Source organism: Bactrocera tryoni, chromosome 5 (genome assembly GCF_016617805.1).
Source record: "Bactrocera tryoni isolate S06 chromosome 5, CSIRO_BtryS06_freeze2, whole genome shotgun sequence".
NCBI classification, from domain to species: domain Eukaryota; kingdom Metazoa; phylum Arthropoda; class Insecta; order Diptera; family Tephritidae; genus Bactrocera; species Bactrocera tryoni.
This window is the reverse complement of record NC_052503.1, coordinates 7,924,771-7,950,158: the sequence shown is the minus strand read 5'-3', so window position 1 is coordinate 7,950,158 and position 25,388 is coordinate 7,924,771. Positions and strand designations below refer to the sequence as shown.

General features: G+C 40.5%; 1 protein-coding gene across 6 annotated transcripts in view; it reads right to left on the bottom strand.

The window, feature by feature from the left end:
• LOC120777107 (LIM and SH3 domain protein Lasp) overlaps positions 1-25,388 on the bottom strand; it is a 60,889-nt gene that overhangs the window by 9,777 nt on the left and 25,724 nt on the right. For all 6 annotated transcript variants that reach the window (XM_040108243.1, XM_040108244.1, XM_040108245.1 and 3 more), the window contains exon 2: positions 12,063-12,157. In XM_040108243.1, coding sequence (XP_039964177.1) covers positions 12,063-12,157 — 95 coding nt within the window. The remainder of the gene's footprint in view (positions 1-12,062; positions 12,158-25,388) is intronic.

The following is a 25,388-nucleotide window of genomic DNA, read 5'->3' as shown; positions in this document are numbered from 1 at the left end:
ACACGCGTTACACTTGCGGCTTCCTTACTTGTTAATGGGCTAAATGCTTCAAAAGCAATTAAAGGAAAATCGATATGTTGTACAGTGCCACAACCGTGTGTGTGTGTGTGTGTGTGTGTGAGCATTGCAAAGTGCATTGTTCGCGGCTGTTGTCTGCGGCGTTGCGTATTTCCTTTGGTCCTTCGCTTAATGTGACCAGAAAACAACTTCAAAATGCAGCACGGTTCAATGAACTCCACGCGAAAGGACACGACGAAACGAGTGACGGAAGTAGTAACCCCCAAAGACAATAATTCAAGTAATTTCGTTTCGATTTTCACTCGTGAGGTGAGCGGCGGCGACGGAGGGAGTTGTAAGACCACCATTGGCGCTGTCAATGATAAATTCGTAATCGAAAGCGCATAATTGTAAACAAAACGATTGAAGTTGGCGTGCATCGAAGGGCCGCCATCAACAAGTCATTGTGCAAGATACCCCTCATAGACACCACTCATCCATATGTGCCCATCAACCAGCACTTACCAATAACGGTGCACGAAAGTAGTGTGCTGCTTGGGCAGCAAATCGGTGACAACGAGCGCCAAACATACTGACAAAGCACAAAAACAAAGTAAGCGAACACACAAAGGCAACATGAGAGCAAAATCTGGTGCTTTGGCACAGTGGCACAAGGCCGTTTGATGACCAACCCATCAAACACGCAAGCACACACACATACACACACACACACACACGAAAACAACAAAAGCAATCGCTGCTGGTAACTTTTGAACTCGATACTCGTACGCGTGGCGAGAAGGCAGGAGGCCACCGTTTGGCACATGGAAGCCGACAAACGCAACAGTGGTGACAGCAGCCAAGCGATGTGAGAACCAGAACCAGTCGAGGCGAAAACAAGCCGTAGCAGAGCCAGCAAAGCGCGCCAGTAATCCGATGTGCCAATGTGTCCACAAATAAGCCATGCATGCGCCAGTTCCTAACCCACAAATCACATACGCTACTTAGCACCCCACCACCACCTCGCGGACCCAAGCGAGCCCCTGCCACGGCCCCGCCTCACCAGCGCTGCAGTTTTTGTGGCGCGCTGTCACTCGCGGTAAAGACGCGCAGCTGTTGCCATAGGTCAACGAATCGTTGATGATTTAAGTGCTAACGGCAGCGGCGAAGTGGAAAAGGAAAGCAGAAACAATAACAACAATGGCAAGCCATACATTCGGGCGTTCAATAAAAAGACATAATAATGCATGATTTTATTGTTGTTGCTGCGCTGCATGTCCAATCGCGTATTCCCTGCTGGGTCGGCATTGTAAAAATAAGCAGATTATTAAGCGAGAGGATGCGTATGCATTAGTGTGTGTGTTAGTGAGATAGCAAGGATTTAATTCGGCGGTTTTATGGGCTTTAAAGCGGCTCGTAATAATTAATTGCCATAAAAACTAAAGAATTCGAAATATTTGCCATTAATTGCTTTTTACTAAATATTTATCGCCCGCCCCATCTATTATTTGTATATTTGTAAGTTGTGCAGATAGCTATTTTACCATATATAGACGTATATATTTGTTCAAAATCCAATTACTAATATACACAGTGGTGGGCTTATAATTAGGCACGATGTATTAAGGGTAACATGCGATTCACGGCTCCAAAAAATATTTGTTTATTGTCTTATTTAATTCCATAACATCTCTAGAATATTCTCCTAAATTCTCAAGTTCATCCGAGTAGTAGTTTTGGAGATAAAGCCTTGAAAAGTTCCGCGCGCGAGGTCAGCTATATAGTCACTTAAAATTTTAAATTCGTTTTCCTCGAAACTGTGTTTTCAAAGTCGGTTGTCAAGATTTCTCGCGAACTACTCAACCGTGGAGTTTTTTCGTCTGGTTTCAGAAAGGACTAAACATGACAATCTAAGTGTGATTCCTCCGCATTTTTTTCTTTTTTACTTTTGATGATCCTGTAAGAAGTTCTGCTGTTAACGATGATACACCTTTTTTAATTTAAATTTGCCACCGTTTCTATCAATAATAATTTCTTCACAGTTGACGAAATTAAAATCCATTGCTTCTGTTAGCCTCCTGATCATATCCTCTAGTTCGGTTGTGTGGATTCCGCTTGATGCGTGCTCTTTTGCAGCGCCATTGGCGACAACCTCGCTCTTATAAGCAGATCCACTTCTAGAATCCTGCTGTCAGAGCTTTGAGTGCCGTTGCTTGTCATGTAGTCATATACACTGCTGCTATTATTATGCTTTCACAATACATTCTCCATTACCTTAATAGACAGGAAAAGGTTTACCCTCGGAGACCATGCTCATACCGCAGTTCGTGAGACCTATCCTTTGCTTAACCAGTCCCGAAAATACCGACGAATCGCCGCTCGCCCGGCCAACGTAGGCTGCTACTGCTGCGCCCAATGCAGACTTTCTGACCAGGCACCGAAGGCACTGTTTACTGGCACCTCGGCAGAACAAGCTCACATCACCCTTTCCATCTTACCAGCAGAGACATCGCTGTCAAGATACCCAAGGACTTCCAGTGCGCCGCGGTGTGTACCGGTCAAATTATAATAACGGCCGCACCTAACATGGTGAACACGGTGACCAGGAAGTCGCCATTATAGGTCCGTCGCGCCTGGATTTTATTTTTTATTGATTCATAATGCCCAAACATGATGAGGGGGACACATATGCATTGAAGGATGCGCCTCCCGTAGCGGCACCATCAGTAGCAGCGACCACCCAAGCGGTCGATCAAAGCGATATCGCTGAAAGAGGTTACTCAATTGGCTCAATTGATTCTGAGTCAATCAATGTGGCGCTGCACCGAATAGATTCTTGGGCTTAAAGTTTGATACAACGACCACTGGTCGGTACAGTAAACGCAGTCCCCAATGCTGGACAGACCACGACACCTTTTGGGACAATCCCAACCGGAATAAAGTTCTCGCAGTCAATAAAAACCAATTTGTATTTTAATTTTTTTTTTTAATTTTTGACGGTAATTTATCATTTGAGTTTTTGAATGGTAAATCTGGCCAAAAATCTAATTGCAGAAAGTTGACTAAGCCCTAACTGAATTGGGGTTAGGTCTAAAAATTAAAAACTATTAGTTAGTTATTATTTTTTTCTTTAAAATTTCTTGCTTGAATTTGAAGTAGTCGAATGGATTCCTGTCCCCTCAGTCAACGACCTATCCCAATTTTCAGATTCATGAGCTCTTCTAACCGTTACTGTGAAAAAGTTTTCTAGTGAGCATTTCTGTTGAAATGAATGAGTAGCTAAGGGTTAGGATCCACAAATTGACGGACAGACCTATTTGACCACCAAATGAGTACACGCTTGTGGCAGCTTATAAACAATTAGCTCTACGGCCGCTGCTGACCATTTGGGCTGTGGGCGAGGGAAATGGACAACTGAACGGAAGCCAACACGCCCGGCAAATTGCACTCAGCATAAAAGCTCTCCACAACTGCCAGCATTAAGAGTGTATAAACAGTTCATATACGCAATTACATGAATTTTTATTTGTATGTGAGTGTGTGTGTGTGTGTGCAAAACTGCACTTACTTTCGTTGTAATTGGCGGTTGATTTTCCAATGCGCAATTCATCCACAACATCTGAGATCATAACCTCACAGTCGAGGCATTCGCATGCACTCTAAATATGGCAGTGATGAATGAGCGACGCTCCTCGCACCAGCAATCCCGTTCCACAACGCGAAGTCGACGTCGACGTCGATTCTGGCGTCATAAGCCGGGCGCTGGCGCAGCAGCTGCGAAAGTCGACTGCACACAAGGTGAGGCGGCCAGCAGCGTTGCCAGAGTGACTTTTTATGTCGGCGCACTCAATACAAATTTGTTGCACAAATAAGTGTCGGCAGCAACATAAAAAATTTAACAATTTAGGTAATTGAAATGATTTTTGTTTTTGTTTTTGTTTTTTTTTTTCAATTTTTATTTACTCAACTGCGAATTTATTTTGTTGTTTGCGGTGGCGCTGCCGATGTGTGTCACTGGATGAGATCATTTCGGCTGGTTGGCAAAGGTCTGGCGAAGAGCAATGAAAGTAAAAGCGTTACCGTTACCAATAGCCGTTTGTATGTGAGTACACATGTGTGTATCGAATGGGTAACGGTATAACGGTGATAAGCATATGCAGACCGAATGCACCTTTGCTCGTAACACATGTCTAATTTTTTTTCCGATTTGGAGGCTACGTGCGCAACCACGTGATATGTGGATTTGGATGCATTTCAAATTTTTTAGCTGGTTGCATTTGCAGCCTCGTTGTTTGTTCGGTTGCGTTGGCCCGCTTGCATTGTGCGCCACTTTCAATTTTTTGTTATTAATGGTTGTTCGCCAATATGGATTATGGAGGAGAGACTGGTGCCAAGTTCCGTGCCATTCGTCACCGTTTTTATCCACATTTGGGTTAATGCTCGTGCGGCGATCTCTTATGAAAAAGTGGTTTCGGCAAATATTTGGGTGACTGCATTTTTCGGCTTCCATGAGTTGAGTGAAAGTATGCAGTTATCTAATTTCGCTGCATTCAAATATGAATTCTATAAACCGCTTTAGGTAAGGAAAATCTGGATGGAATATAAAACACTGTGTAACATTATTCAAATATAAATAAAGAGAAACAAATGGTAAAAGCTGCAGAAAACGAATTCAGACAGCTTTTTCGACTATGGCTCTTACCATTATTATCTAAATTTTATAAAAATTCAGTCAGATTTAACAAATTTAGGAACGGTGCCGAAGTGCCCCAAGAGACGCATTTTACGTCGAGATCTTAAATTGAAAGCGTACAAAATACAGCTTGCACAGGAACTGATCGCTTGACTCATGGTCTCTTGAAAAGCTCCAAGGATATCCGACGTTTTCGAGCCAAAATTTGTTCAGCGATGAGGTTAATTTTTGGCTCAATAGGCATGTAAAAAAGGAAAGTTGTCACATTTGGGACGAAGAGCAATCTGAAGAGATTCAAGAGATGTCATTTCATCCAGAAAAGACAACGGTTTGGTGTGGTTTGTGGTCCGGTGAAATCATGGGTCCATATTTCTTTAAAAATGATACCGGTGGTAACGTAACCGTCAATGGCGACCGTTATCGCGCCATGATAATCGACCATTTGATGCATGAAATTGATGCTCGAGATCTCGGCGACATTGGGTTTCAACAAGACGGCGCCACTTTCCACACATTGCATCAATCAATGGATTTATTGAGAGAACACTTCGGTGAGCAGATAATTTCACGTTTTAGGCCGGACGATTGCGTGATGTTACACCAAGACAGACTTCTTCCTGTGGGGATATGTAAATTCTAAAATCTATGCGGGCAATCCCACTTCGATTCAGGTCTTGAAGCAAAACATCACGCATGTCATTCAGCAGTTACCAGTCGAATTTTTTACCTTTCGAAATGCTCGAACCAGTTACGAAAATTGGATTCAGAGGATGGACTGAGACGTAGCTGCGGCCAACATTTGAAAGAGATAATCTTCGAAAAAATAAATGCCAAAGAATGTTCTTTTGAATGATAATAAACATTCCCCATTAAATTTGAAGTTTCTGTGCTTTTTCTTTAAAAAAGTAGGGAACCACAAAATGGACAACCCTTTATATCAACGGGTAGGGATTCCCTATAGAGATATGTTATAAAAGTGAAGTATGGTCTGGTATCTAGTATTATTAAAGTGCGTTTATTATTAAATCAGAGAAGCCCATGAAGCTCCACAGCTGTTCTGGTGCTTTAATCAGAGTTCTGAGGCTGTCATAAGCAGTGACATTTATTCATATTCGATAACGCTCTACTACATGTTTGACACCACTGTTGGTGTAATCTACATTTTAACAATTATTCCCCCCGATTTCCCCCACCGAATGAGATATTTTCCATTATCGAGTAAGAGTGTCCCCAGCAATTACATTGATTGCATTTCGAGTCCTAATAATGTATATTTTTAATCACAGCAAACTTTCTCTGAAAACACAACCGTCCGTGGCAAAAAGTAGATAATTATGGGGCAAGTGGTGAGGGAAATTGTAACGGCATTCGCAGTTCATTGCGCCAGCGAAGAGTGAAGGGTTTAAATGCTTTTAATTTGTTGCAGGATTAACGGAGCATTTAGCAACAATTAAAATACCGCCAACGGGCATATTGGGTCAACCTACTAGAATAATGCAGTGGCAGCGGTGAACGATGACAGTTGGTTGCTTGGACAAAACTATGTCACAATTGGAAAGGAAGCATACTCGCAATGAAATTGTTGCAAACTCGATGCTTTCAACCGAACTAACGATGACAGGCACGTTGTTGTTGTTGTTGGTGATGTTAATGTTGCTGCCATTGTTGTTACACCAGTAGGCAGAGGCTATGGAATAATGAAAACATCTACAACAATTACTTAGTTTAGTCATTCTGCTCTCAATAAATCGCTGAAAGGAAAAGTGGGCTGCCCGAACAAAACCGAACCAAACGGAGTAGTAAAAATGCAAGCAAAAAGAAAATAGCAATAAAATATCAAATAACAAACCACCACGGACACAACCAACCCTACATAAGACACTCCACTCCACTCCGATATTAAAGAAAAGCAATGAATGCATGTGAATACGGGACATTCGCCGATTATTCCCTACAACCAGACATTTGCCATTTGCTCTTATTTATATTTAGTCAAAATAAATGTGTACATATGTCCCTGCAATCTATAACTGTAACAACTGTAACATGTCTTGCAACAGTGGCATTCTTTCCATCTTCCAAAGCTCCGTGCATGTGGGTATTGTTGTCGGGAGGAGGCAAGTTGCCAAATAACAAATGAATGACAGTAGTTTACTTGCTGTCCGTCCGTCCGTCCGCAGGAAGTGACTGTTGCCTCTGCGAAAAATCCATTCGTCTTTCAACCTAAGCATAAGCATTTGATTACATTTGGCTGGTGTGTAAGGAGCCTCGAGGAAGCCATTTCCAATCTGAAGCAGTTGAAAGGAGCAACAGACCGAGACTTGGCAATACGCAAATTGGGAGGCAAAATGCTAAAATGCTGAAAAAAAGCCAAACGCTGTCATGCAATGCCATAAAAAGATCTAAATCAAATGTGGGCAAATCAAATTGGAATCGATGTGAATGATGCCACTCGCATACAGTTGAGAGCGCTGAAGCGGGTTAGGAAAAAAAAATATGACAGGAACTAACTTCGACGTTCAAGTGCCAACACTTGGCGATGACAGTCATGCGAAAATTGTTAAAAACGACGTTCACGACGATGTGAGGAACTGATTGAATTTCGAGCTAACGAAGGGACTCCATTCTAAAGTTGCACTAGCTGATAAGGATTATCCATTCACTCAGGGCAGCGATGCATGACAACTGATAGCAGATAATAAAGAGCATGTCAATTTTCATATGCAAACATGAGTGTGTGTGAGTTTGCAAGTAGATACGGTTATGTATGCGTAGTTCGATTTGTATAAAAAAACGAAAAATATTCAAATCATGACTATTCTTCAAATAAAAAATACAATTTAAAACCAAAAATTATATTTTCGTAGCTAATGCGATCGAAGTTGACGAGTGATACATTGTCATGGTGCACAATGATTCGTCTTCTCTTGTTCGTTTTCGAATTTCTCCGAGAAGGCTTCAGGCAAACAAATGGTGGTGTACCCTCAGAATTTTGCAGAAGAAACGGGCGATCACAATTGATTTATTGGGTCGAAAAAGTCTTTTCGTATTTTGTCAGTAGATGTCGTTGCATTGGCATATCTCTTTGTGTCATACCACATAGTTTTGGAAAGGTGAGATTTTATGCTTCATTTAACCAAAAAATTCAGGGAAGTTGAAAAAAAGTTACAGCTCTTCAAAAATGAGTGAAAATAAGGAAGAAACTCACTATATTTTGAAATTTTTGTATAAAAAAGGGAAGAAAAACATGGAAGCCACCAATGAAATTTGTGAAGTTTACGGAGACGATGCTATATCAGTTCGTCTAGCACAATGATGGTTCATTCGCTGCCGTTCTGGAAATTTCCATGTGAAAAATGAACCTGGCTCTGGTGAACCTATCGTTGAAAAATTTGATGAAATTATGGAAAATTTTGACCGTCAGATAAGCTGCCATGACATAGCTAAGGGACTTAGCATTCATCATCAAACGGTTGTGAACCTTTTAAACAAGGCTGGCTACAAAAAGAAGCTCGATGATTGGGTACTACGTATACATTAATTGTCTGTGAAAAATTTAATGGACCGAACTAACATCTGCGATTCTTTGCTGAAACGAAATGAAATCGTACCATTTCTGAAGCGAATGGTAACAGGAGACGAAAAGTGGATCTAATACGGCAATAATGTTCGAAGAAGATCATTGTCTAAACATGGTGAAGCTCAACAAATGGTCGCAAAGCCAGGTTTGACGTCTCGAAAGGTTATGCTGAGTGTTTGGTGAGATTGGAAAAGAATCATACATCAGGAGCTGCTCCAGCCTGTTCAAACGATTGATTCTATATTCTCTTGTCAACAGTTGATGAGATTGAAGTAAGCAATCGAAAAACACGACCAGAACTAATCAACAGAAAGGACACCGCTAGACCACACACATCTTTGATGGATCGGCAAAAACTGGGAGAGCTTGGCTGGGAAGTTTTGATGCATCCAACATATAGCCCTGACCTTACACCATCGGACTATCATTTCGGTCAATGCATAACTTCCTTAATGGAGTGAAGTTGGCTTCATGAGAAGCCTCTGAAAATTACTTGTCGCAGTTTTTCGCCGAGAAACCAGAAAAGTTTTAGACTGATGGAATAATGTCTCTAGTGGAAAAATGGCGAAAAGTGGTCGACCAAAATCGTACATATTCGGTTTATTAAAGTTCATTATAAATATAAAAAAATAAGTTGAACTTTGATTAGAAATACGAAAAGACTTTGTCGACAACCCAATATTTCTTTGAAAGAGCATACGTTCGGAAACTACATACATATGTACATATATCTTGGTACAAGATTTACTTTAGATCTTACACGCCAGCTGATTTCATTAATCTCCCTGTTCCAGAACTTATTAAATTAGCTACCTTTCGTTATTAGCGGATTTATTGCCACCAGAACAAGCTTTTTGGAGATAAAAGATTCCCGATCCCACATTCACAACAAAATGTTTATATTCGAACATTTTCCCCTTCTTCACATCTTCTTGTGTGTCTGAAGAAACTATTGAATGCCCTGAGGGGAAATCGTCCTACAATTAACACAGCACTCGGCATATCAACTCGTATGAGCAGTTAGATAAGTGAGCGTTCGCTTTTAATTAAATTCTCATAATACCTGGGCATACGCTGAAGCTCACACACACACGCACACACCCTCCTACATATACGAGTACACACTAGTGATTTTCAACATTTCCCCCATTGACTTTGTTTTCACTCTGCCATTCAGCTGTCGCAAATCGTGCCACCACTGCATTTCCTCCTTCGGCATGACTAAAGAAGTTGCCAAGCGCACAACAATAAATATTTCAACAATTCCGGTAAAATAACAACAGCAAGAACTAAAGTAAAAACATGAAAACAATTGCAACAAAGTAAATGTGGGAGGTGTGCCGTTGGGATTTTGAGATTTCTGTCGTCATAGCGCCGTCATTTGGACGGGGCAAGAGCGGCGTTGAGTGCGACAGCGAGAATTGGAACATCAGCAACAACAAAAGTGACAACACCGCAATGAGGTGTGACATTCTCAACAAAATGCCATTCACGCATACGCAACAGCAACAACAACAATGACACACAACTTTCAAACACAATAAATAAGATTGTGGCGTTGTTTTTGTAGAACTTTTCATATGAAAACAAAATACAGTTGTGGATCCCGTAAACGGCAGCCTCGCAGCCTCAGAGAAGGTTGATAGGCACAATTACGTTGCCAGCGCGACTAAGCATTTCTACATTAATATATCTTCACCTCTCTCGCTGTGCGAACATGAAGGGGCACCCTAGCAATCGGCGAGCCAATTCTACCTCTCAGCGAGATAAGGGTTTTATCATCAGCAGATACATGTTTGAGGTACATATATGGATGTATATTTGATTTAAATATGTAGGTAGTTGGTTATAACGGGTTTTTCAATAGGGATACTACAAAAGTAGACCTATAGGGAGAACAAACGACGACATTTTTTTCAAGCTCTTTTGACAATTCTCTTCAGTAAGGTTTGTCATTTTATCATGGATCAGATATACGATCCAACAACGAGTCGAAATTATTAAAATTTACTACCAAAATTCGGAGTCAGTGGCCTCATTTTTAAGACCACTACGTTCAATTTATGGTTGTCATAATAATTCAGTCAGGTCAACAATTGAGCGTCTAGTGGAAAAATTTTAATCCAAAGGCGCAGTACAAAATTTTCCCGTGCCAGTGAGACATATGTAGAAGTGCCCGTAGTGTCGAGAATATTGCTGCGACTAGCGCATCAATTGAGGAAGACCTAAATCAGTCTCTAATACGTCGTTCTTAAGCGTTAGGCATCTCTGTGACGACGTTGTGCCGAATTTTTCTAAAAAATATTGACCTTCCTTCTTGCAAGATCACATTGACTCAAGAACTGAAACCTCTTGACCACCAGAATCGTCGTATGTCCGTGAATTTGGCTGAGCAACAGCTTGAAAGTTATCCAGATTTGATCGAAAAATCATGTTCAGCGATGAGGCTCATTTCTGGCTGAAAGGCTTCGTCAATAAGCAGGTCAGGCAGCAATCCACACGTACTACATGAGTCGCCATTGCATCCCGAAAAAATTACGGTTTGGTGTGGTTTATGGGCCGGCGGCGTCATTGGGCCGTACTTCTTCTGTGATGATCACGGCCGGCACTTTACTGTGAATGGGAATCGCTACCTCAATGATAACCGAATATTTTCGACCCGAATTAAATGATATGGACTTGAAAAATTGTGGTTCCAACAGCACGGCGCCACAAGCCACACAATGAATGTCACAATCTATTTATTGAAAACCAAGTTTGGGCAACGTGTGGCCCAGTCAACTGGCCGCCACGGTCGTGCGATTTGATGCTATTAGACTATTTCCTGTGGGGCTACGTCAAGTCTATGGACTATACCAACAAGCCAGCGACGACTGATGAACTTCGCACGAATATTGAAGGTGAAATTGCATCATGATCGGCCGATTTGTGCTTGAAAACCATCAGAGATTGGGTTCAGCGTCTGGACTTCTGCAAGCGTGCCCATGCAAAAGAAAAGAGTTCCATACATAATGACATCGAATGTACTTTCACAGGAATAAGGATTTTTTAAAGCACTCTTATTGAAACACCCGTTATTTAGTAAGAAAATTTCTAGAATTACGCTTTGAACTTTCTAATAAAATAACTTCAAATAATGCCTAGCCTTTTCTGCAGTAGTCAGGGTAAATGTATTTAATATTTTCACAGTCTTATTAAATTACCGGTCAGTGTGTCGAGTAGTTTTACTCAAAAGTATTAAATAAACATGCACACTAGGGTGGTACAGTTTTTTCGAATATTTTTTCATCTTATTTTTCAAAAGAGTTTTTGCAGTTACAGTTTTCTAAGGAGCTTGAACACTATGTTTAAAATTTTCAAAACTTTCTAGCCACTTTTTTTCATAACAAATTTTTAAGTCGGAATTAAAATACATAATATAATCCCCTGGAAATGTTTAAGAATCACATCACTTATTGCATTTTTTTATTAATATTTTTTTGACCGCACCATAAAGGCTTCCGTACATGGCTTATCATCTTTCGCAACTGTGTCAATGGCAAGCGACGTGCTGTAAATGTATTTCATGTTCACGATTACGTAATTATCTACTCTTAATTGCTTCATAAACTCGTTATCTTTGTGAAACTTAATTGTAGTGAGATAGTAATTATTTATTAAACGAAAAAAATGGTAGTGTGCTTACATTTTCGTTTCATTACTAGACATTAGCTGACATTAGCGAGTAATGAGCTGTTAGATTTTGAATAGAATTTATATGTAGTATATATTTCCGATATGATTTGTACTTACGCTTCACAGTATGGCAGTTTGTTGAAGCCTTTGTATGTTTTCATATTCAATGCCATGCCACATTCTGTGCACTTGAAGCATGTCTTGTGCCATGTCTGAAAAAATGGAGAAGTTACAATAAAATAAATAAATAGTTTAAAGAAAATTGATAAACGCTTAATTACAAATTATAATTCGGACTTAAATATAAAACTTCAATGTATTAAGTAATAAAATGCATAAAAGTAGGAATTAAAAAAAAAAACAGGCGAGCTTAGGTAGAATGGCTCCAGATTTACTCCCATCACGCAGAAGTAGAATATTCGAAGTTATTTTAAGGCAAATAATCTAAGAGTTTTATTGGGCAGATTTAGTGTTTTTTCTTTGTCACCAATCTAATATGTACGCTGTTGAAATGAGCCGTTATTTGAACAAGTCTATAATCCGCTACAAGAAGTGCATGTGCACATTATGAGCCAGAGAACTTGCTTGCTCACCTTCGTACCCATCACAGATACAACATGACTAAGCAAATCACGCACACACACACACACACACTTATATCGAAGTGTACGTTGGCAGCGGCTGGAATGCAGAAAATCATAAACATTTTACAACGGAATACCTGTGCGCAAACGGCTAACTGCGGAGTTTCACAACAAAGCGACGAGGCTGGCGCAAGCTCACACAAAATAGAAGTCATTCGGTGTAAATTTATGCAACCTAACACATACACAACTGTATGCATGTATTATACATACATGAGCAAATGCATATGTAACTATATATGTATGTATGTGTTTAGGTAAATTCAAATGCGTTGAATGTAGGAATTTCCCCTGTGACTGACTAACTGCTGACAGACAGCAACTAGTTATGATAGATTATTATTAAGCAAAATAGTTGATAAGAATATTTACAGCTACAATACAAATTGTACGTACTTATGTAAGTAAATATGTATGTATGTATACCCAACAAGCTTGAAATACTTACAAAATCACCACAACAACTGGCAAATACTCTTTAGTGCCACACCATCACATTTGTTTCGCATAGATTTTGATAGATTTTAATAATTTACACACGGTGCGTTGGTGCGGTCACCTTAAAAGTTTTTCCCCACCCATGTGTTATTCCCAAAACCGAACAAATTATGAATATAAATGCTGCTTGGATCACAAACACACTTACAGCGAAAACATCGTCCACTAAGCTTTCGAAATCGTAATGCCATTCATAAACACATGCTTCTTGCAAGTATTATTTGGTTCCAATTGGTCGGATGGAAGGGACACTTTTTCCTTTTTGGTCAGGTTTGAGGCCGACCTAAAACCTCTGCCGTGCTGTGGGTCCGGCACCCGGTCGTAGTGCGACTCCACACTGAACTGCATTTTCAACTTCATCTGCCTTTAGGTTTAAACCACAGCCACGACGAATCTCCCAACGGAACAAGCCCAATGAGCAGATTGGAGTGAACTCCAAGGGCTCTCCGTGGTATCAAATTTAAGTTTTCGGTCAGACCTTGTAGCTTTGCTACCACCAGTTGAGCACCCATCAAACTCAATGACTGGTGACATTTGTCACTTGAACTTCAAATGTCTTTTCAGAAGGAATCTCATTCAAAGTCTGTAATATCAGTTCCAGCTGAGTATTATAGCAATATTTCTGACAAAACTATGCTGAAATCTAGAGGCAAGCCAAATAACTGCCGGCTGGCAATTGATTTTCCTAATTTCTTGTAAAACAACTGGGAAACAAATACTTCGTGTACGAACAACTTTTGTTGAATTCGGCTCAACTGAAAACACCCATACAACTCCAACTACTGTTTACTTTCGGGCTCTTACTATACGTATAAATCCACGATTTATTACCTGTCACAATGTCATAGACATATTACGGAGTACCGTTATCATACTTTTTTTTTAACATTTCTCTCGACCAATCGACACGAGCTTTTTTGAGCGTTGACAAATTGTGTGAGATGTTGATGTAATATTCAGTGTTGGTCCTGCTAATGCTTCTAGTTGCCTCAATCCCACACATATCACATGACAGTCTTGCAATATCAGTTTCCACGCAACATCAATAGTTTCTCGAACAACTGATTTTAGACGACCTTTCCGAAATTCGTCTTGGAGTGATCTACGATCTAGGTAGGTTTGTAACCTCGACTGCCTTGGAAGCGCGCTTAATTTGCCTCTCTGAGTTCGCTGTGGGAGATCAGCGCTGATTACTACCGTTATCTCGTTGCATACTGCGATTATGCTAGTTAAATAGTCTTTCCTACCAAATGAAGAATTTTCGACGGTCTTCTTTGCTTCGGCAACTGCTTGAACATAATTAAGCAGCAAACAAATGGAGTAAACACGAAGAAGAACCGCGAAAATGCAGATAAATTAAGGAATGAACACACAAAAGAAATGATAAATAGCTTCATTAAGTAATTACCGCTACATCTGTACATCTTTAATTGCGAGACAGCGAACATCGCCCCAAAACACACACACACGCACACTCGGCAGTCCAGCTTATTAATGCGAGTAACTTGGCGCGTACGCAGCTGCGCGGAAATGCAATGCATTCAAATTAATTTGACAACGGATGGACGCTGACGAGCTGCAAACAGAAGCACTGCAATCGCATATGTGCATGTGTATGTGTATGTAGTAAATATTTACTTATGAATATATGCACACATAGAAAACATTTACTTGCGGAAAATGTCACTTGGAGGCGCTTCTCCGTGGTTGCACGGACAACGGACGGGCTCAGCCCCGGATTACGGCATTGCAGCGACATAACAAACTTTGACGGATGAACTGTATTTGGATGTGCCCGGCTACCGGCTACTGCTTACCGCATGTGTCCGTCAATCACACGTTTAAGCGCTTATCCGCTGAAGTATTTTGCAGCAACAAAACGAAAAATCCACATTTGTACGTGGTGTTTGTATGTGTGTGAGTGTGCAGAAGAGCAAAAACAAACATGCAAATAGGAGAAAACTAAATGCAATCCGAAGCCACCGCGAAAAAGCTCAAAGCAAAATTCAGCATCAGGGCGAACATGGATGTTCACTCATATATCACACACCTATGTATGTATGTACATAGTACATATGTATATGTGTATGTGTAAGCGGATGCCTAGTTGAAACGGAGCAAAGTGTACTGACGCACCATTTCGCGGCGCGTGCAAACAAACAACCGGGGTGTTGAGGTTGAAAATTACGCACCTTCCCGGTTGACCGCTCATCAGCATCTGACCGGCACAGCAGCGGCCCGCGTATGCACACACACCTATACATTTACACGTATGCCATTATTTTTCGGGGTACGCCGCATCCATTCGCACGGGCATTCAAACGTTGATTTGCACGTCCGGCTGTTGGAAGCAAATATGGACAAAGAAAGGGGCTGCTGGGTGTTACTGCGGTTGCGCGCGAAAACTTACGCGCAGCAGGCCCTTTTACAGCATTTGTGGTTTGTGCTTTTCATGTTCAAGTTGGCAACGCTGTAGCAATATTAGAGTCTTTAATCCTCACATTAAAAACAAAACTAAGTGGTCCATTTTAAACTTATCACTTCTTCAGTCAACAGACACTGCTAGATAAGAGGTTTTGCCTTTAAAGCTTAAGAGGTATTCTAGTCAGGAAATAAAAGAAAATCGTTTTTATACTCTTGCAACCTGTTGCTACAGGGTATTATAGTTTATTTCACCTAACGGTTGTACGTATCACCTAAAACTATATATGTACATATACACTCGTGGCCACGCAAACCTTACCACTGTACCTTCATAAAAAATTGTTGGGTCTTTTTCGTTCGTTCGGGACTTTTTTAAATTTGATTTATTTTAAATGTTTTTGGTAAGCACAAGTAAACTTAGTTATATTATCTAATTATAATTATAGTTTTTAATTTATTACGTTCAATGAGTAAAAGACAAATTAGCTGTGCTTATACAAAAACGGCCGATTTTATTGTTTTTAAAATGATACAGCGACTAAACTTCGTGCTTCAATTAAAAAATAAATAAAATATTAAGGGGGTATTCTGGTCTAGAAATTTAAAAAAATCGAAATTTTTTTTATATTTTCAAAGTTTAACTATTCAAGAATATGTGTATAAAAGGATTTTTCAAAATTCAAATTATTTTCGGAGATATAGGCATTTTTCTGACCAGGCATCCAAACTGGTTAGGCCGGAACTAATCGAACAAAAGACTTTACGCGAAACTTTAAACGCGTTTTTCTCAAAACTGACGTTTTCGGAACGATATCCACGATTTCTCAGGTTCTACTGGACCGATTTACTTGAAATTTTTTTTAGAGTCTTCTTTATAGGATTGTCTATGGTTAGAATTAGCCCCATCCCCAAATTTTTATTTTAAAAAAATTCGAAATAGTCAGAAAAAGTGAAACAAAAAACTTTTTTTTCGTCGCCATTTTGTGAAAAAAATTTTTTCCCAGCCATTACGACATTGTTCTAGATTAATAATCTTTTTTTTTTGGTTTCAGATAACTAGGAGGGTTGAAATCATAGGTATGGTCACGTGGAAATTTTTAGAGACCCCCAACTTCGTCAGCTCATAATTTTTGAAATTTTTTACATTTTTTAATTTTTAATTTTTTTCTGTACTCTTCTAAAATTAACAAATAACTAATAAAAAAATGGACAGTAAAAATATTAATTACCTTTTTTACGACACTTTAAAAATTACCTGAAAGTCATGCTTCTAGAACAGAATACCCCCTTAATTTCAAATATAGTGTAAATGAAATTAAATTTAAAAAATATCATTTTTTCATCGCATGTCAGTCTCTTACTTTTCGAGCTCATTTTGTGAAGCTCATTATCTTTCAAATGATTTTGTCTCTAGTTGAAAGTGTTTTGTTTTTAATTTTAATATTTTTGATAAATAACATGTCAATAACAAAAATTATACCGCAAAAAGTACCGCTATAAAGTGTTGTCAAATATGCACAACACTTGAAAGTTTTTAGTGGTAAGGTTTGCGTGGCCACCATTGTATATAAGTGATCAGGATGACGGTAAAAGTTTAAATCCGGGTGAATGTCTGTCTGTCCGTCCGGGCAAGCAGAAACTTGAGTAAAAATTGAGATACAGGTTTTGTCCGGAAATTAATAGGACTGAGTCGATTTAAAAAAAAATTATTGCACAAATCGTTACAATTCTTTAAAAACTTTCAAAATAGGCACCTTCTGCGTGGATGCAGCGCTGCCAGCGCGATTTCTAAGCATTGAAGGCGTCACCGCAATAGCCTTGAGAGCCGAGGTGTATGCTGCTTGGATCCCCTCTGTCGTCCCAAAAGAAAAGAAAGATTGCCTCTTTGTCTCAGGATCACACTCAAAGATCCATGACTCGTCACCTGTGATTACGTTATTTAAAAATTGGGCGTCATTTTCACACATGTTCACATTTTCTTGGCACACTTCCACTCGCCGCAATTTCTGCTTGTCAGTGAGCACTTTTGGGACCATTTTCGGCTGCCCCACTCACAGAAACATGTCGCGCGAAAATGTTTGTCCTAACTCTCCAGGTGCTCGGAGACAACTAACCAACCGCTCGTTCGTTAACTGCCGAAGTACAGTTGCGGCGGAAAATCAGTTCTATTACTTTCCAGACAAACCATGTCTTGTCTTGATGAAACTTAGTAGGCGGGTTCCTTGGCACAAAAAAAATTACGAGTTCGCAGATGGGTGTAATCGGACCACTGCCACGCCCGCAAAATGCCATAACTAAGCACGGAATTAAGATATAAAACTGGATTAAATCGGATGACTCTCACTCATCACATAACGGTACTGTTAAAAACTACTAAAAGTGCGATAAATCAATAACTAAATACGCCAGAGACATTAAATTTTACCCCCGAGAGGGCTTTAATAGAGCCGGGGTCAAAATTGGACGATGGTCGAAGTACCGTACACTTTTGAACAAAAATTGTTCAAATCCAACAAAAACTGTTCAAGTCGATTTTTACCGAAAAGATTGGTAAATGTGTCAGATTCATAATTGAAATTCGCAAAGAATAATTTTCCTGACTTTATGCTACAAATGGGTTGAATCGGGTCAATACTTCCCTGAGCCACCATATACCTTATAATTATAAAGATTTTCGAACTTCCGAAACGAACTTCGAACTTGACTTTACTCCATTTGAAAGGTAATTGTATGTGAGGTACTTTATAAAACCCAAGGTTTTTGCCAGCTCCTGAAAACTTTTCCGGTCTTTGATCTATGCAAGCCCGAATTCAGCCCTTCCTTACTTGTTTCTTATATTTTCAAAGTTCAATTATTCAAGAATATGTTTATAAGAGGATTTTTCAAAATTTAAATTATTTTCGCAGATATACTAGGTATTTGGTTAGTCCGGCATCCAAACTGGTTCGGACTGAACTGAAACTTTAAACGTTTTTTCCTGAAATTTTGAGAGAAATTGCTTTATAAACTTGCCTGTCTGAAGCCACATCTTCAAATTAAAAAAAGTCTAAAAAGTTACTCTTATTTTACAGAATTTTCATTTTCTTTCAGTTCGTAGTTGTCGGATTTGTTAGAATAATACAGCTTTCAGGTCTATAAAAACTTTCTTCAATTCCTCAATTTCCACAACTGTATATTGTATAACAACCTACAGTCTAAACAACGGTTCAAATTTGATTGTGTTAGGAATGACGTGGAACCTTATTGCTGCTTCACATCGGTCGGGCTTGATTTTAGTTACTATCGAGGAGTTCACTTTCCACATTTCTAGGCACCGTCATCCATTTATAGTAAACCAGAAGAAACTCCTTGAAAAATGTATGCTGGGCTTCACAAGCTCGTGATATAAACACCCATCGTTGTTGAAAAGAAGATGTCTGCTTGATATGCAGTTAGTCACTCCTTGTGCGCTTTTTTCCCGTTTTGTTGACTTTTGCTTCAAATTTATGTGTTTTATCAAGGCTATCATCCCGAAAAGTGGACTAGGCTAGGCAATGCGTGTGCGTTCGCTTGACACTTTTGCAAACACGCACACAGCCACACGCACACAAGCTCATATGGGCAAGCATGCATTCGAGCGCCATCGCCAACATGTCAAAATACGTGAATAAATTGTTATGGCGCAATGCGCAGACGCGCGCCTTTGCTTCCACGCCAAAATGATCAAATCGCACAAAACGAACGAGGCAAACAGCGTTGGAGCCGATGCAGATGGGCGTGATGCCATCGACGGCAGTAGAAAAAAGTTAGCAACACGCGTTACATGCCGATATATGCTTGTATGTAATGTATGTGTGTTTGTTCATATGTGGGCAAACGGAGTCGCTGCAATGTGCGAACGCTTGCTGACGTGCTGAAAAAAGATGTTCTGCAAAGTGAATAAGACAACTAACAAATTCACACATCATTACAATGCGATGCAGTATGTGGCATGCAGCAACGTTGCACGTATAAGTTATTAAGCTCAACTGGACGGGCAACTGCATTCTCGCTTCGACTCAGTCTGCGTCTGCCAACGCGCGCTTACTTCACTAAGGGTGTTCACTTAAACAATAGACTTTAAAGAAAGTTAAAGTTTTGTTTCGGATCCAAAGTCCACAAAGCAGTTGCCCAATTATTAGAGAGAAACTTACGTAACAAACGGATTGATCTTCCTCTTCTTCTACTTCCCCCGACGAGTACTGCGTCGAATACTTTCAGAGCTGGAGTGTTTTCGTCCCATCAGACGACGTGACCTAGCCAGCGTAGCCACTAACTCTTAATTCGACTCTTGTCAATGTCATCGTATAACTCGTGCAGCCCATCATTCCATCGACTGCGGCAAAAGACTATAAATCTTCCCCAGAACCCTTTTCTCGAAAACTCGTTACGTCGACTCATCAGATTTTGTCATCGCCCACGCCTCTGCACCATATAGCAGAACCAGATTCAGCGACTTGTAGAGTTTGGTCTTTGTTCGTCGAGAGAGAACTTTACTTCTCAATTGGCTACTCAGTTCAAGGTAGCACCTGTTGGCACGAGTTATTCTACGTTGGATTTCGATGCTGACGTTCTTGTTGGTGTTATTACTGGTTCCAAGATAGACGAAATTATCTGCGACTTCGAAGTTATGACTGTCAACAGTGACGTAGGACCCAAGCCGCGACTGCGACGAATGTTTGTTTGATGACAAGAGATATTTCGTCTTGCCCTCGTTCACTACTACGCAGTGCTGTATGTAGTCCTTAACTTCGACGGGATCTCTTAAGTAGCCCACTCCTCAAAGACTCAAATATCTTTTTCTCTCACATGAAGAAATACCTAATCCGATGGTTCCGTCGGAGAGAGACATTAGTTGGGAATAAGTTAAGTGTAGCTGATGTTTCCCCCTACTATAAAAATACAAAAACAACTACCTTCGTGCTCTCCGCAAGCGATGTCTGCATCGTGAATACCGCCAGTGCCACGTGATAGGCGAGAATAAAGCCAAATGGCTGCGGCAACTGGCTGGGAGCTTAATGTTTAATCGAAGGTTAACACACGATTAACTTGGCGCATTTTGGTGCATGCGAAGAATGTGCCTAGCCTTGGGCGACGAACTGCAAAAGTGGGTGTGCTGGCCGCGCTGCAGCGACAGCAAGAAACAGCTGCTTACTTATGCGTGCCATTCGGCAATTCTGGTTGAGGCGGCATAGCTAAGCCAGCCAGCTGAAGATAGAGGCTGACGTTTGTGGTTAGCGATTGGAATTGTTAAAAATGCAGAAGTGCCCAAGGCGGCAACCAAAGAGATACATATGTATGTATGCACTAGAGGAAGTAGAACTTATCTGAAACCTTTCGGAAGTAAAATGCAGCCCGAAGCGGAACGCATCGAAAAGTTTCACTCCATCTGCTAATGGCTAGTGGCGAAAGTAACTTCTCTTGTGTAATTAAAAGCAGCTAAAATAGTTTTCTTTTCTTTTTAAAATCAAAGCTATGATAATTTCAAGACCTTCCAAGCATTTTAGTGCGAGCATTTAAAAATATTTTCTCCACTTGGTGCTATCGCCTCAACGGCACTTATTCGCTTATTACAAATGTACCGTTATAAAGCATTATCAATCACTGACAGAGCTATTGACCGAAGTCGTCATAAAATTTCGTTTTATTATCAACTCACACACACACATGCACATATGCATGCAGAGACAACCAGCTTTCTGTCATTACACCTGTGCCGCTTTTCGTTGCTTTATGCCATAAAGCATTTACATACACACATATGTATGTGTGAATATGTGTGTGAGCCCCGACTTATGCCCCGCGCCTGCCGCATAATGAAAGTTGTAATCATATTTTATCTAATTTTGTGCCGCCCAGTCTTGCTGAGCTCTTCTTCCTCTTGTCTTCTTTCTTCTTTCACGACCACTGCTCTTCTCCCATTGTGTGGCGCTGTAATCCGCTGTGGCATTTTACGATCACTTTTGCTTTCGAAAAAACTCGTCATCGACCGACCGTTGTATAAGCAGCGTGCGCCCGCCCCCCTCTTCTACACAGTGGTCACTTTGCCAAGCGCCTCACAGCCGTTGGCACGCATGCGCGATAGTGTCACTGTTCGTTTGTCGTTCGTCTACGCGCCGGTGCGGCATGAAAACGTCGTTGGAATGACAGCACCTGGAATGCAGTCATTTAAGTATTCAACACAGCGGCGCGTATTAAGTTTTGTTGTATTTCGTTTGAATGACATTTGTAATTGTCATTTTCCATTTTTCCTCTCTCCATAATGGTTGTTGTAATTGTGTAGTGGTTGCTGTACAATTTAATTGATTTCACGTTCAACATTTTACGGCATTACAGGTTGTGTGAGTGTGTGTATGTGTGCGTGTGATGTACGGAATGCCGTTGGCCACAAAAACGCCAATAACGCGCGATTGTGAATGCATTTTTATTGCAAATGATTTCTTATATTTGGAGACGAATGCCCCGATCTTCAATAAAAAATACCAGAAATACTTTGCACCGTACTAAATTTGTTGTTTTTGTAATATATCTTACGTCTTCGGAGGTTTTAGGTACAAGTCCTGGGAATGCAGAAGATCAAACACAAATTTCAGAGAAACTTCGGGTGTCGCATATGTGAGCTTTTCGGTGATTCCGACGTCTGTAGTCTACCAACTCTTTGAGATCACTTCACGACATGTTAAGCTAAAGTTAAGGACTAACTCTGTCCAGGGGATCGGTTCGAGAATTAAATCCATCTCACACAAACAGATCTACTTTATTTATAAAGAAGGATACATCCACTGTATATACCATATATGAAAAATACTTCTTCTTCTTAATTTACGTAGACACCGCTTACTCGGTTAGAGCCGAGTTTAAAACACGCGCTTTTCGCTGTTTGGCGCCAATTCAAGAGACCAAATGCAACCATATTCTTCTCCACCTGGTCTTTCTATCGAAGCGGAGGTCTTTCTCTTCCTCTACTTCCCCCACTTCCCCCGGCGGGTATTGTGTCGAATACATTCAAAGCTGTAGTCTTTTCATCCATTCGGACGACATGACCTAGCCAGCGCAGCCGCTGTCTCTTGATTCGGTGAACTTTGTCAAAGCCGTCGTATATCTCTTCCAGCTCATCGTTCGATTCAATGCTTTATTCGCCGTTGTCAATGCGCAAAGGACCATAAATCTTCCGCTGAATCTTTCTCTCGAATCCTCATCAGATTTTGTCATCGTCCATGCCTCTGCACTATATACCAGAACGGGAAGAATAAATGACTTATAGAGTTTGATCTTTGTTCATCAAGAGATGACTTTACTTCTTCGGTTCAATACTGGTTCCAAGATAGACGAAATTATTTACGACTTCGAAGTTATGACTGTCAACAGAGACGTGGGAACCAAGTCGCGAGAGCGACGATCGTTTGTTTGATGACAGGAGATATTTCGTCTTGCCCTCGTTCACTACCAGACCCATTTGCTTCGCTTCCTTATCCAGTCTGGAGAAACCAGAATTAACAGCGCGGATGATCAACACGTCAAGAAAATAAAGGAATTGGTGCTTGGGAATCGACAATTAATAGTCAGATATCTTACTGGCATCGTTGGAATATCGGAAGGATCAGTAAAAACCATTTTGAAAGATCATTTGGGCCTAAAAAAATGAAAGCTTGATTGATTTCCAACTACCAGGATATCAAGACACGTATTATAACTGGCGATGAGTCTTGGATCTAAGCTTACGACCCTAAAACAGACGATCAATCAGCCGAATATCGTGGTGAAATTCAAAAATAAGGTGACAGTTTTCTTCGATTATCGAGGTCATGAACAAAGTGTAACTATTTTATGATCATAGTAGTTACCAATTTCTAAAACCTCCATGAAAAGTTTTTGTTTCACCTAAGGTTTGAAGTGCTTTCTGCGGAATAATTTCTTGCTGTGAGTGAGTCTCAAGCTCATATACAAGATTCGTCGTCTATAAACGAACCAACCCGAAACCGACACCGATCAGCCAATCGCTTTATGAGCATTTACGCATACTATTAACCAAATCCGCTTAAATCGTTTAATACAAAAGTGGCGGGGTCAACCCCTCACCTTGGCGATATTTAAGTCTTTATGATTTGTGAAACACAACAACTTCAATTTCTCTTTTGCACCATAATCACTTCCAAATGTGGGTTGGTCATCGAACGCCGCCATCACCGAAGCTCATTACGCGCGGTAATTTCGTTGTCAACGACACTAAACACCACAAAATTACCATTTTGAACGGCAGCAATTTGAGCCGTTGCAGCAACAGTAAAGCGAAGCCAGCGCTCGCTCGCTTACAAACTCGTTGACTGACGACCAAATCATTGTACGCCACAGGGAGGAGGTGTTGGGTGTCAAACGTGAATGCCAACGTAACGGCTCTTACTTAAACACCAGAAAATATCTTAATTTGCCGGCGATGTTTTGTGTCCGACTGCAGTACACGCCGTGCATTTGAATTTGTCTCGAGCCAAGGAGGTATACGTCTGAATTACGACGGTAGACACTGCAACTGAACTGGGGCTGCAGGCGGTGCTTGGGGTGAACGGGTGGGTGGCAGCACCATTACAGTTATGCTGATGCATTTATGTGTTGGCACAAAACTACTTAACACACTCGAAATTGAAAGTCCGAGGACAAATTGGACGGCGCCCTTCACTCGCTAACAGCCGACAATGGGCTGATCTCGCTATGTTTACATAATAAAGTGCTTTCGAAGCATAAACAGGCAGCGCTGCAAGACATAATTATGAAAAGATGGTAAAATGGCCAGTGAGCATGCATTGGTGTGGGGTTGTGTGTGTGTTCCCTGCTGTGAAATATCGTACATGTTGGAAAAATAGTGGTTTTCCAGCAGAAAAAGTAACTACTCCGAAAAAGACATGAATTGTACCATATAGAATACAAGAAAAAACTTTAACTTCGGCTACACCGAACCCATAATACCATGCACAAATACAACGATCCAATGACAGTCGGTTCTACGTTACCGGAATACGTTCCAACTACTTTCGTCACTTTGTATGGCAGCTACATGCTATAGCGATCTGATAACGGCGGTTCCGATCTCCAACGTTTCCTTCTGGGTGCTACAAACTTCGTGACAAACTTAATATACCCTGGTGAGGGTAGAATAATAGTCATCTTAGAAAAATATATTTTATTCGGAGTACTTTAATGGGGGTGCAGCTCAAAACTGTACCATTGCGAATAGTGCATGTGTTTAGTGAAATGGTTTACAGACACTTGACTTCACTGCAGGGATGTTCTTTCAGTCATACAATGCCACACTCCATGCTGTAAACAGAGAAGGTGTAATTGATAGCACGCTGTATGTGTGTGTGCATATGTGGGGGCTATGTGTTGGCACGATTACAATTGCGGAAGTTTGCTGTTTAAGCAATCAAAAGCAGTGAGCGCATTTCAGCTCAGCACCACTCAACAAATCTACAAAAACAATAAGAAAAACAACGAAGCTACAAATTTGAAAGACACAAAGGAGAAGAAAACACTTTCCAGAACACTTCGTTATTTTGTTTTCCATTTTGGATATGATTTGTAATGCAACTGTCAGTTTTCATTGCGGCTGGCTGAGTGAAAAGTAGTGCAACAACAAATCGATGGGTGTTGCCGCTTCGTAGACGACGCAACGCGGCAATTGAAATATTTATTAGGAAGATGCAAAAGAATTTGGCGCCAAGTTTTTCATCTAATTTACAATTTTACAATCCGAGCGCAAAATGATTTATTTGCAGAGTGTTTCGGGATTTCTTACCTGTGTTGAGGAAACAAGTTGCCATGGGCAAAAATAACAAATAATAAAGGTAAGTTAAACAGCAGCTTC